General features: G+C 38.3%; 2 protein-coding genes across 2 annotated transcripts; both read left to right on the plus strand.

Annotated features, from left to right (window-relative positions):
* Nucleotides 1-3,681: 3,681 nt before the first annotated feature.
* On the plus strand, nt 3,682-5,481 carry LOC135679714 (peptide-N4-(N-acetyl-beta-glucosaminyl)asparagine amidase A-like). Its single transcript, XM_065193696.1, has one exon. The coding sequence runs from the start codon at nt 3,682-3,684 to the stop codon at nt 5,479-5,481; it is 1,800 nt and encodes a 599-aa protein (XP_065049768.1).
* Nucleotides 5,482-9,193: 3,712 nt separating this feature from the next.
* Nucleotides 9,194-10,354, plus strand: LOC135679989 (protein LIGHT-DEPENDENT SHORT HYPOCOTYLS 5-like). The gene has a single exon (XM_065193966.1). It carries the CDS (start codon nt 9,312-9,314, stop codon nt 10,002-10,004), a length of 693 nt encoding a protein of 230 aa, XP_065050038.1. The 5' UTR covers nt 9,194-9,311; the 3' UTR covers nt 10,005-10,354.
* Nucleotides 10,355-13,506: the final 3,152 nt, after the last annotated feature.

The raw sequence follows: 13,506 nt of genomic DNA on the forward strand, positions 1-13,506 counted from the left end.
ATAGCAACTAACCACTTCTTTTTCTGCTCACTTTCAATTGCTTCCTGGTAACTCTTTGGTTCACCTGCATCAGTAAGCATCATATACTCATCTGTAGAGTATCTTCTGGAAGGTTGACGTTGTCTAGAAGATCTTCTTAACTAAGGTTCTACGGGAAATTGTTCTCTAATTTCTTCTTGCTCAATATATCCTGCAAGTAAATCAACATCAGACTCTATACCATCTTCCTGCACATCTCTCCTATCACCATGATATACTAGAGGAGTAACTGGGTCACAATATGTTAATCTTTCTATAGAAGTCTTGGCTGGTGTCTTCTTCTTCAAATTCTGATCCTCAAAGAAGACCATATCTCTGCTTCTAAACACCTTATACTTTTCTGGATCCCAAAGCTTATAACCAAACTGATCATGTGAGTAGCCAAGAAAAATATATTCTTTTGTCTTACCATCTAGCTTGGACCTCTCATTATCTGGAACCTATGTAAATGCATAATAACCAAACACTCTCAAATGCCTATAGCAAATATCTTTCTCTAACCATACATGCTCTGCAACATCACCATCTAGCGTTGTATATGGTGACAAGTTGATCACTTCAACTATAGTCCTCAAAGCCTCATCCCAAAACCTTTTAGGTAGCTTGGCCTGTGAAAGCATATATCTGATCTTTTCTATGATGGTGCGGTTCATCCTCTCTGTAATAGCACTATGCTAAGGTGTACTAGGAATCTTCATCTCATGTTGGATGTCATGTGACTTGCAATAATCATTAAACAATCCTGTGTACTCACCACCATTATCTGATCTTATACATTTTAATTATCTTTCTGTCTCTCTTTCAATTATGGCATGAAACTCTTTGAAGACATTAATAACTCGATCTTTGGTCTTCAAAGTATAGGCTCAAACTTTCCTGAAAAAATCATCTATAAAAGTAATAAAATAAAGTGCATCACTAATACTAGGAACATTAACAGATCCACTAGGAGTTTTTGTCCTCAAAGGACCACATACATCTGTATAAACATGGTCTAAGGCATGCATTTTTCTAGACATAGCAGGACTAGCAAATGAAACTCTATGTTGTTTAATAGTCAAACAATCAATACAAGGGTTCAGACGTATACCTCTAAGGTCTGGCAATACCTCTCTCTTGGAAAAAGCTTGTAGCCCCTTCTTGCTCATGTGTCACAATCGCCTATGCCACAACTCTATGCTGAAGTCTTTCTCTGTAGCATTTAACTGCTCACCATAAGCTTTGGCCTGCAACCTGTATAAGGTGTGACATTTCTTTCCACTAGTCACAATAAGAGAACTCTTACTGAGTTTTTATTGCCCTCTATGAAATCTATTATCATAGTCTTCATCATCTAGTCTTCCAACTGAAATTAAATTCAGCCTCAAGTCAACCATATGTTTCACATCCTTAAGCACCAACTTGCAGCCAATGTTAGTTTTTATATGGATATCACTCATGCCAATGATGTCTGTCGTGTCATAGTTGCCCATCTTGATAACACTAAAATTTCCAGACTTATAGGTAGCAAAGAACTCCCTCCGTGGTATAGCATGATAAGAAGCTTATGTGTCAATGTATAATATGATAAGAAGCTCTTGTGTCAATCATCCACTCAAGATCCTGACACACATAAGAAAATATCATTAGAATGAGACAAAATCAAATAATCATCACCATGCACTATAGTTGTGATATTATCTTTTGACTCTGTAGACTCCACTTATTTTTCCTTTTTCTTGCTCTTCTTAGGATGCTTACATTGGTTCTTATAATGTCCTTTCTCATCATAGTTATAGCAAAAAATATCATTTGTTAATCTTGACTTGCTTCTACGCATACGTGAACTGCTTCTAGACTTTGACTTTCCTTTATTCTCTGAGATAAGTTCATATGAATCATTCTGAGATGTTGTTGAATTCTTTCTTCTCAACTCGCCATTCAACAAACTACTTGTTATTTGACTCATTGTGACAACACCATCCGGTGTATAATTACTAAGGAAAACCACTAATGTCTCCCAACTTTCTAGCAAAGAACTGAGAAGTAACAATGTTTGTAACTCATCATCAAAAGGCATTTTTATATAGGATAACTGGTTAGTAATACTCTATATTTCATTTAAATGCTCTGCAATAGAAGCATCCTCTTTATATTTCAGGTTTATAAATTTTCTGATCAAGAAAGCTTTGTTGCCGGTTGTTTTTCTTTCATAGAGACATTCTAACTTTTTCTAAAGAGAATATGCAAGACTTTCAGTAGAAACATGGTGAAAGACACTGTCATCGAGCCACTATCAAATAAACTCAATCATTTTTCGGTCTAACCTCTTCCACTCATCATCTGTCATAGTTGTGGGCTTTGCACTATCCCCCTACAAAGGTTTATACAAATCTTTGCAATACAAGAGATTTTCCATTCTTAGTTTTCATATCATTCAATTGTTTCCATTCAAGCTAATCATGCAAAAAACACTACCGGCCTCCATTTTCAAACACAAAAATTAAATTACCAAAACCCTACTTTGATACTAGTTAATGGGATATAAAGAGAAATAACTTTTGTATATGAACAAATACTAACAGGCCATAACACGTAGTAGAATTAAAAGAAATCACAATCAAATATGACATCAAGATTTACGTGGAAAACCCCTCTAACGTGAAGGGTAAAAACCACAAGTCAAACTAGAGATAATCCACTATAAGAATAATGAAAATATAAATCTCAATCTTTTGTCCAAAACCATAGCAACAATCACAATAGAATAACTAGGATACAAGGATTACGTCATTATATACAATATCCAAATTCTCCCCGAGTAATCACAGTAAAAATCTATTGTATATATGATCTAACCTGATATGAGAATACTACCTAGATAATTGAGAACAGTCTCTCTATGTTGTCCTTGTCTTCTTCCCTTTCCTTCCTTATTTTTCTATAATTTTCTCCTAATTTTTTGAATCATGTAGCTGTTGCCATTTTTTCTCAACGTTGCTATAATTTTTCTCCTCAAAAAATCACAACCCCCCTAATTTGATCTAGGATTAGATGAAAGGGGTGGACTATGGACGGTTAAAACTTGGACTGAATTCATGGGCTGTCAGCCCAACAGATCTTGACCTAGGATTTCATATACATAACTCAAACAGCCAATGTTTCGGATTAATTATACTATAGTAGATGAATAATTCATCTACAATAGATGACTATCACCTTAATCACACCAAACCACCGAGTAACCGAATGATTTGGCAACGTCAGCCGGAAAGTTACTGGGACCCTATTTAGTTCTCACTTCACTTCTCTTCACTTGTCCTCTCCTACGGGTATAATCTTATTGGAGAACGGACGACCAGAAACGGAGCGGAAGCGAGACAGAGAGCGAGAGGAAGCATCCTAATCTCCTGGTACTCAATCTCCTTCATCGAAGGGCTCCAATTGTTCCAAGTATTTAAAGCCTAAAATTCGTATCCCTCTTCTCGTTCTCATGTGTTGTTAGCAATAATCCAAGGCAGCAACAATTCAACGAGTGACACACATTTTAAGCGTTAGTTCCCTTCAGATCCTCACTATATAACTCTCTCTTCCCAATCCATCTCAACAAACAGTTCATTCATCAAAGATTGATCTTTCACAAGGTTGATCTTCACGTAGAAGATGCATCCCGGTCTCTACGAGGTATCCTTTCTCCTCCTCCTCCATCTCTACTTTGCCGCCTTCATTTGCACCACAGGGGCATCATCACCATCTCTTTTTGATGGCAATCTTGAACTCCCGAGAGGTTTCATTCCAACCGTGTCACTGGAACACTTAGACCCCACCCTCCCCCCGGGCCTCCCCACCCAGACTCCGCACTGTTCCCTGGTCGTCCTCCAACAGGACTTCGCCAACACCGTCAGCGCGACGCCGGCCTCCGCCAACTATACGCACCCCCCAGACTGCCCCTTCCCATGGACGCGCGTCGTCCTCGAGCTCAGCGTCGCCGCCACAGACTTCCAGGAGTCCCGAGTCGCCGCCATCTGGATCGACGGCGCAGAGGTCCTCCGCACCGCCACCCCCATCCCCATGGTTCGTGGCGCTTTCTGGCGCGTCCACAAGGACGTCACCCGCTACACGGCCCTCCTCCGCCGCCTGGCTGATGGCGGCGGTGTTGTCTCCATGATGCTGGAGAACTCAAACGCGGTCCTTCCCGGCGTCTTCAGCGCCAACGTTTCGCTCCATTACTACCGCGGCCCGGTCGACGACGGCAGGTCGAAATTAGTGTCTAATGCGGCGCACCCCTCCGTCAGATCCCTTTATCGCGAGCCCGCGGACCTTGTCCTTCCCATCTCCAAGCCCGACGGACAATATGGATCCGGCTTTTGGTATCGTATTGACAACGAGACCGGCGTCGAGTCTACCACCGTCGCCATCCCCAGAAACACATACCGTGCCGTCCTTGAGATATTCGTGTCGTATCATGGCGAGGATGAATCATGGTATACTAATCCATTGAGAAATAACTATCTTCACCAGTCAACTGCAGCCAAGCTTTCGGCACCGCGGGCCAACGGCGCGTTTCGGCAGGTCTACGCCACAATCGACGGGCGTTACGTAGGTGGGCACGTTCCCTTTCCGGTCATCTACCCGAGTGCCATCAACCCCTTCTTCTGGTCCCCGGTGGCGGCAATCGGCGCGTTCGACATGCCGTCTTACGACCTCGACCTGACGCCGTTTCTGGCGCTGATGCTCGACGGGCAGCCCCACGAGATCGGGCTGGGTGTGCGCAGCGCCCTGCCACACTGGCTCGTGAACGCCAACCTCCACCTCTGGGTCGACTATTGGTCGGACGCGGTCCAGGCCGGTCCGGTGGCGTACTTTGCCCCGGCCATCCAGATGAACCGCAACGCCGAGTGGCGCAACCCCGACGGTCAATCGGAGATCGGGGCCGAGGGGCTCGAAAGGTTCGCCGGGTGGGTGAGCTCGTCGAGGGGTAACCTCACCACCGAGGTGCGGCATAAGATCAAGCTGACGAGCCAGGTGCAGGTGCAGAACCGCGGGGCGGTGACCCAGATCGATTTCATCCTCAAAGAGAGGACAATGGTGACAGTCATGAGGGGGAACCAGTGGCTCCACCGGGCACAGGCGGTGCTGGATGCGCCCGTGCAGGTGCAGACCGCGATCGTGAACGCGGCGGGCGGGCCGGCGCGGCAGAAGACGCGGCTCTTCCACCAGCTGATGGAGGCGGTGAGCCTGAGCGTGGGGCAGGCCGGGGCGACGACGACGAGAGAGCTGACCGACCGGCAGGACGCGGAGGGATTGGCGCTGGTGGAGGGCGGATGGGAGAGCGGAAGGAGCCGGTCGTCATACCAGTACAGGGACGGGAGCAAGTGCTACGCCCGGAACGTGGCCACGGCTGGCGGAGCGGTCATCCAGGACAGGAAGGCCTCCTGCTTTGCCATGGCTGATGATGCCTGAAGACGTGAGATAGAGTGCATGGATGCTAATGCTTTGCGTAGTTGATTCATTTCTCAGTTGCTTGTTCCGAGTATAATGCAATAGCTATGGTGTATTGTGAGAATAAGGTATCCATCCTTCAATGTCATACGTTTTAATATGAGATATTTCAAATAAGGGTCATCATATGGTGAGTTGGCACAAAATATGTGTTGGTCTTTTATGGTTAATAATAGTTTATTCTTATTTTTGTGTTGATTTGCTAATTGTATGTTTACATACGAATATATCGAAAACGAAGCAACAAGTAATAACTATAAATGAAGGCTTCGAGTATGCTAGGGAGTTAATAAATTTAAATTGATAAGAATTTATATATATATATATATATATATATATATATAATTTTAACATATTTTCATATTTATACACGGGTGATTATCTTCTTCTTTTTTTTAAAGATTCAAAATTTATTAGAGTTCACAATCTTTTCGAACATTACTTTTTTAATTACAGTACAGACTCGTTTCATTTAGACATATCATAGTCTGACTAACTCAATAATTTCTTTTAATTCAAATCAAATTTTGACTCTATGATATTATGTGAACAATCGAAAAGGAATTGGCTGTGAAGAAGACAAGTGCATGATTAACCATATCGAACCTTGTTGAACATATACGTAAACCAGTATCCACCCACTTCCCTATCACTCACCGTTTCTCCGGGCATGCTCTTGATGATGTCTGAGCCACCAGGATTACTAATGTTCAGACAGTAAACACGAAAATATTTCTCATATGCAGTTCCAAGATCGACGTTACCTCCACTAAAATGATGTTCTTCAACCTGAGGACCGTGTCTTGTAGTCTTCCATCACCGTGAAGATATGAAGAGATAAATATAATTATTTTTCAAATAATAATAATAAAGTACTATTAGTCTAAAATCAAATCAAGTAGAAAAATAAAGTAGAAAAAGGAAAAACTATATTAAACTTCTAAAAAAAATTTATATGATTTTGAATTATTCTTTAACTTGAGCCCTATAAACCTAAACATCCGAGACTTGGATGGATGGATGTACACATATATATATATGTCTTCATTTATATATATAGACATAGAATAATAATTTAAACAAAAAATAATTATCTCTAAAATTTTATTTAATTTATTTATTTAAAAAATAAGAGATAAAAATCTACTTTTAAAAAAAAAAAATTTTTAAATCTTAACAATCACCATCTTAATTGTATAAGAGGCTCTTCAATTGTAATTTGCTCATGTGTTGCAAAAACTAAATTGTATTAAACATAACATACTATATTAACCAAGTTTTTTATAAGTCTTTGTTAAACAATAGCCCTTGCTTGCATGACACAAAAAAATTGTTGTAATGATTCTTTTAAGTTTTAGATCAATTACAACAAAAGTGATGAAAATTTTGGAGATTATGAAGAATGACTAGAATTGGATTCTATTGCCCAATTTTGGTCCAAAATTATTATATTTTAATGTAAGAATATTATGTTTTCAGCTGATATTAACCTTCTAAAAAAATATTTATATGATCTTGAATTATTCTTCAACTTGAGCCCTATAAACCTAAACACATGAGACTTGGATGGATGTACACACACACACACACACACACACACACACACACACACATATATATATATATATATATATATATATATATATATATATATATATATATATGTATGTATGTCTTCATCTATATATATAAATGTAGAATAATAATTTAAACTAAAAAATTTTTATCTCTAAAATTTTATTTAATTAATTTATTTAAAAAATAAAAGATAAAAATCTAAAATCTTTCAAAAAAATTAATATTTTAAATCTTAACAATCACAATCTTAATTGTATAGGAAGCTGTTCAATTGTAATTTGCTCATGGCAGAAACTAAATTGTATTAAACATGACATACTATATTAACCAAGTTTTTGATAAGTCTTTCCTAAATAATAGCCCTTGGTTGCATGACACAAAAAAATTATTGTAATGAATCTTTTTAGGTTTAGATCAATTACAACAAAAGTGATGAAAATTTTGGAGATTATGAAGAATGACTAGAATTGGATTATATTGCCCAATTTTGGTCCAAAATTATTATATTTGAATGTAAGAATATGATGTTTTTAGCTGACACAAAGAAATAGATAATGAGCATTTTAGTTGTTAGATTTATTATTAGATCGATTTTAATACCAAATGTTATGATTAATTATTTCTTCAACTTCGTTTAACTTAAATCATTGATCAAAATATCATACTAATCAAAGTATTATATTCATATTCACATCAACCTTCAGTCAAAAATATTTTCTTACATTAAAATATGCAATTCTCGAAACCAGTACTATTTAGCAATCATTGGCCATCAAATAATTAGTGGGTTACTAATCATGCTAACCCCTAACTCATCCTCAACAACAAGGCTTAAGTGCCACGCCCATTATTTCAAAAGGATGATATCTATTCAATGATCTACACTAAACTAATGTTTGCTTTGTCCTTTCAAACAATTCGTGCAGTGTGTAGATGCAATCTTTATGGATTCTCAATCATCCACTTTTCATTAAATTATTGCTGTGTGTGGTGTGTGATGATGTAGACATGCCACCCTTGTTCCTCTAACCGGATCAAATGAGATCAAGATTATGTTCAGAACCATTCCTCACAACCTTTTTCTCTCCACCACTCCCAGAAAGCTACAAGCAAATTAGTTGATTCTAGGCTTTCTTTTTCACTCCTAGGATTGAGCATTGAAGATAGGCCATAGGGACTGTTGGGAAGCTTGATCACAGGTTCTGGAAAAAGCCATGAACCTGAGATTTTAGTTTTAGTTTTGACTTCTGCAGAAAATTTCTGATAATGGAGTATTGATCAAGAATTGTCATGTTTACCATATAATCCAGAAAAAAAAAAATGGAGCATGTTGTACTTCAGATTTCTGTATGTATTAAGTTTCTAAAAGAATATATACAAGTTTATGAGCTTTCTTTCATGAGAGCTTTATTCTCTTCAATGGTGGAAGACATTTCCTGCTCATTGTGTCGGAAGACATGTTATCAACCATGACTCATCATTGCAAAAGAACAACTCAGTCTATGTTCTTTCCTATCTCTTCCTTGGATTATAATGCGCAGTGGCTGTACCCAGCTTGCATTGTTCTTCCCATACTTTGGTCAGGCTCTCCTGGTTTTCTCATCTTTGTTTGGGCAGTAAGTTTTCACTGTTAAGCTCAACTCGAATGTCAACCAATCAAGTTTGAGCTTAGTGCAAAGTCAAGGACCGACACCTGATTCAATCATCAATTTTTTAGGCTTAATATATAGTCTCTAAGAATAGGATTCCAACTTTAATCTTTTGATTAGCTAACCTAACCTAAATTATAGTATTTATGGGTGGATGAAATATGCTCATATCTTTCTCACTTGAGGACCTGTATTCTCATGTCTCAAACTATTGTCAAATTATCTTTCTAAGATCGTTTAGCAAGATAAATTTGAGACCATATAATTCGATTAGCAGAAGTATATATATATATATATATATATATATATATATATATATATATATATATATATATATATATATATATTGTGGCAGATTTCACGCTGGTTCCCCATTAAAGACATAAAACATGTCTAGATTGTCTCATATTTCAAAGGGTCATAATGCCACCTACTTGATTACACCTTAACTTTATTACAACTCATTCACACACACTCTCTCTCTCTCTCTCCAACCCCTAGTGGTGTGAGAGGGCAAAGGCATAGCTTCGCAGTGGTAGCAAGAGGGAGGAGAACCACTGGTTAATGGAACCAGCTGCCCAAGTTTCCGGCGGCGACGTCGGTGACGACGGCGCAACTCCACCTCCACCCTCTCAACCTCGGGAACAACAAGAACAGCTGGAGCAACAACAGCAGCAGCAGAAACCGAGCCGGTATGAGTCTCAAAAGAGGCGGGACTGGAACACTTTTATACAGTATCTGACGAACCACAAGCCGCCGCTGACGGTGGGGAGGTGTGGCGGCGCGCATGTGGTCGAGTTCTTGAAGTACCTGGACCAGTTCGGGAAGACGAAGGTGCACGCGCACGGGTGCACCTACTTCGGCCATCCGAGTCCCTCGGGGCCATGCGAGTGCCCCACGAAGCAGGCATGGGGCTCGCTGGACGCGTTAATCGGGCGCCTCCGCGCCGCCTACGAGGAGAACGGTGGCGGCCGTCCGGAGTCCAACCCCTTCGGCGCCAAGGTTGTCAAGTCTCACCTCCGAGAAGTCAGAGAAAGTCAGGCCAAAGCTCGTGGCGTCGCCTACAAGAAGAAGAAGCGGAAGCGCCGCCTGCCCTCCGCGGTAGGCGAAGGGTGTTCGAGGGGCGTAGCGGGGACTGCTGCTACTGCTCCAACCACGACGATCGCGATGGCAACAGCTGAGGTTGCTTCTGTTAGTGCTTCCAGTGCTAGTGCTGCTGCAAGTGATGCTGCAGGGAGTTCAACGTCGGCCTCATGAGTACAGATTTCACTCCTTTTTATATTATGCTTCCTTGCTACTATTATTTGGTTCGGTGGCTAACAGGGTGAGAAATAAAGTCAATTAGTGGACTCGATGGATCCTTTAATTCTTAATGATGATGATACAAGTATAGAACCACAAACTCAAGCTTGTGATTCATGCGTCAAAGTTTTTTCTTCTTCTCATTCAAAAAATATATTCTTAATTCAATCGGATCATGTATCTTCCTCTATTCATTATTACATACAAGGAGAGGAGAGCGGCTAGAATACTGTTTTGTGTGCATCAATGATTCAAGTAGTGTAACATACCCTTTTGGATATTTGTCTGCATTTGTGATTAGAGCATGTTGTAAAGTATATTGATTCGAAAAGTTTAGTTTCCCATCTTTTTATCACCTTTCAAATGATGCACATAGCTGAAGTTGATCCCTAATTTCTGCTCTCTCTCTCTCTCTCTCACACACACACACACAATCTTAGATATATCCTTGTTTATGATCTTCTCATGTTAATATCTCATTATTCATTGTCATTCATTGTCCTAATTGACATTTTCCTTAAATATAAAATCAAACAAACATCAAAGGCGGCAGTTTAGCCAGTTTTTATGAGAATAAAAGTACCTGCGAAAAGAGAGAGCACAGTGATCAGCACCAGCTGCTCCTGTAATGGAGGTCCGCCCTGTGTTGGGAAGGTGCTCGTTCTTTAATTCACACCCAAGCATCTGCCTCCGAGCAACTCGCCACCTCCAATTAAAATAGCATTAAGTTCCAGTCATGCCCAACTTTGTGTTTTTTGGATGAGAAGAATGATCGAGGTGATCACCATCTTTATGCTGATAGTACATCAGTCAAGGTGTAAAGGTAGAGAAGAATGGAGAATTGATTAAGAGATATCAGAATCTAAACCAAGTGAGAGAAGAAGTTTCTGGCCATTTAACCATACATACTATCAGAATCTTCGTCTTAAGATATGTCATGCAGTGGTATTCAGTTCGTACCGTACCAGTAGCATTTAGACTGAATAATCATAAGAAAAACAAAAGAAAACAAAGGAGGAAAAAGATGAGTCACTTCCTTTACCCCAAGTTATTCATTTGGATTGCGTTCGGTGCTAATTTTAGGTATCTATCTAAACAGTTTTTATCTGTAAAACTTTCTCATTAGAATAGATGATGACGTAAGATAAATGTGCATCGATATGCCTCCACTCACACGTAGATTATTGAGTGCTCAATACGGGTGTGAAATGTTTATTTACGAGAAGATTAAAGGGCATTTTATCCGCTAATTAGTTTTTATATGAGTCAAATTCTTATATGACATTGATAATCCATTATGAACCCTGAATCGATTCGGTCTGATTCAATAGAACCCTAGTTATCTGATTTGGTTCAATGGAGCTCTTGTTTTTCGTCAAATTATCTGATCAACGACTGACAGGAGAAACTCTAACTCACTCGTCGCCTTCATCGAAACCGTCCTTCCCGCAAGCATGCAGTGTGGTGTGGGTAGGCTTCATCGACGAAGCCTTTGTGGAAGGGTTTGTTGGTGCATCGTCGAATCCCTAACTCCATCATCTTGTTGAATCGTTTTATACCCCCCTTTTCGTTCATTGCATCGTTGGACTTGGAAGGCTTGGTTGCATCCTTGTAAGGCTTTGCTGTCTTCGTCGAAGACCTCATGGAAGGCTTGATCACTTACCATTGCATTCGCGTGGTGCAAGGCTGCAATGCTGCATCAGCAAATCATTTGTTGTATTGTCGAATATTGTAATAACACCTCAAACCAAACCCAATATCTTGGTGTTGCGGTTGTGGAAGTTGTCTTCACCGTGTTCCAACTATGTCATTGAGTGTGTATCTAGTCGCCAAAGCCTTCACTGTGTCGCCTCAGTATTCAATGGGCGACGTTGATTGTTGAAGCCTAGATTCCTAGTGTGGTAGTCATGGAACTCATCTTCGTTGGGTCGCGATCGAGTAGCTTGTTCATTGAGGAAAGCATTTATCACCAAGCAGGTCATGTAGTAAGTGGCGTTGTCGTTCTAAATTTGGTCAAAGTCAAGGTTTGAGATGAGATGTGTTTTTAGGTTTTTTTAACCAAATTGATGCATTATTCTTGTATTCATTACAAGTTTTAGCATTAGTCTTATACAGCTTTTTAGTTTTAGGTGAGTATTGATTGATTGGTTTTGCATAGAAGAACATTTGAAAGCTTTTGAAGTCCAATGTAATATTGATATCAACCATTATCATCGGGGAAGCTTGTCATATAATGTTTTCTAGTGTTGCATTAGTTGTTATATATTTAATTGATTGTGTTGAAACAATCAATTAAATATTTGTTTCAACACATCTTTGGTTCATTTATAATTGTTTGCTATTATATATTTCCAATGTTATTTAAATACTAATGTGAGGCTACTTTAGATAAGAATTATTGGTATTTTAGTTGAGATTGAGAGTTTTAATGAAACACAATCTTTATCGATCTCCAAATCAAATATACTTTTGGGAAGTAGCCACACTAGACCAAATTAAAGGATATCCTTTTGCATAATCTCAAACTTGTAACTTTGTTTTAAATGAAACATTTATAGCGGATAACAATGAAAATAGCTATGTGATCTTTGTACAAGAATAGGTTGAGCAAAGAATAATAGGATAAGTCGAACAAGATCTAGATTATAATATATATATATATATATATATATATATATATATATATATATATATATATATAATGTCTATTATGTTATCGGTGAGCATATCGATTCCAATCCATATATATATATATATATAAGATTCTTGAACGATAGGGTTATAAAAGAAGATTACTTAAATCTTAAATACTTTGACTCCGTATGCAAATGAAGATGAACGTGTCATCAATGAGTTATACATTAGACAAATATAAATGTATCAAATATAAAATTTATTAATATGATAATGTTCAATATACTAATTTGTTTGTGATATTTAATAAATAATTTCTTTATATTTTATATGTATTTAAAGATATTTCAGGGTTTAAAAGATAAGAATATATATTATGAAAAGGAATTTAAAATTAAATATTATTATTTGTAGAAGTTACAAGCTCAAAGCACAATATAAGATTTTATCATTATTGGATGAATGATTGTTGCTTATAGAGGTAATACATGTTGAATTATAAAGTTCACCAAAGAGTTTTAATACAATATGTCTAAAGAAATCAAGATTATCTATCTTGCACAAATAAACAGTTAATATCTAAAAAAATTAATTAGATAACTAATGGAAATAGAACACTTATCATTGATCTAAAAATGTTTGAATATGATTTTAGGGAAAAAGTTATAATGGAAATAGAACTTCTTCATAAGATAATACCACCTATCTATGTTAAAAAGTAGGATAAAAATACAAACTTATGGAGCCATCAAGGGTCATTTTATAACTTATATTTGAATTTATTCAACCCAAATACATGATATGCTTCTTATATTTTAAAACC

This window comes from Musa acuminata, chromosome BXJ1-7 (genome assembly GCF_036884655.1).
Source record: "Musa acuminata AAA Group cultivar baxijiao chromosome BXJ1-7, Cavendish_Baxijiao_AAA, whole genome shotgun sequence".
NCBI classification, from domain to species: Eukaryota; Viridiplantae; Streptophyta; class Magnoliopsida; order Zingiberales; family Musaceae; genus Musa; species Musa acuminata.

What these genes read in the sequence shown, in the direction of transcription:
- LOC135679989 (XM_065193966.1), top strand. Translation starts at nt 9,312, where the DNA reads ATGGAACCAGCTGCCCAAGTTTCCGGCGGCGACGTCGGTGACGACGGC.
- LOC135679714 (XM_065193696.1), top strand. Translation starts at nt 3,682, where the DNA reads ATGCATCCCGGTCTCTACGAGGTATCCTTTCTCCTCCTCCTCCATCTC.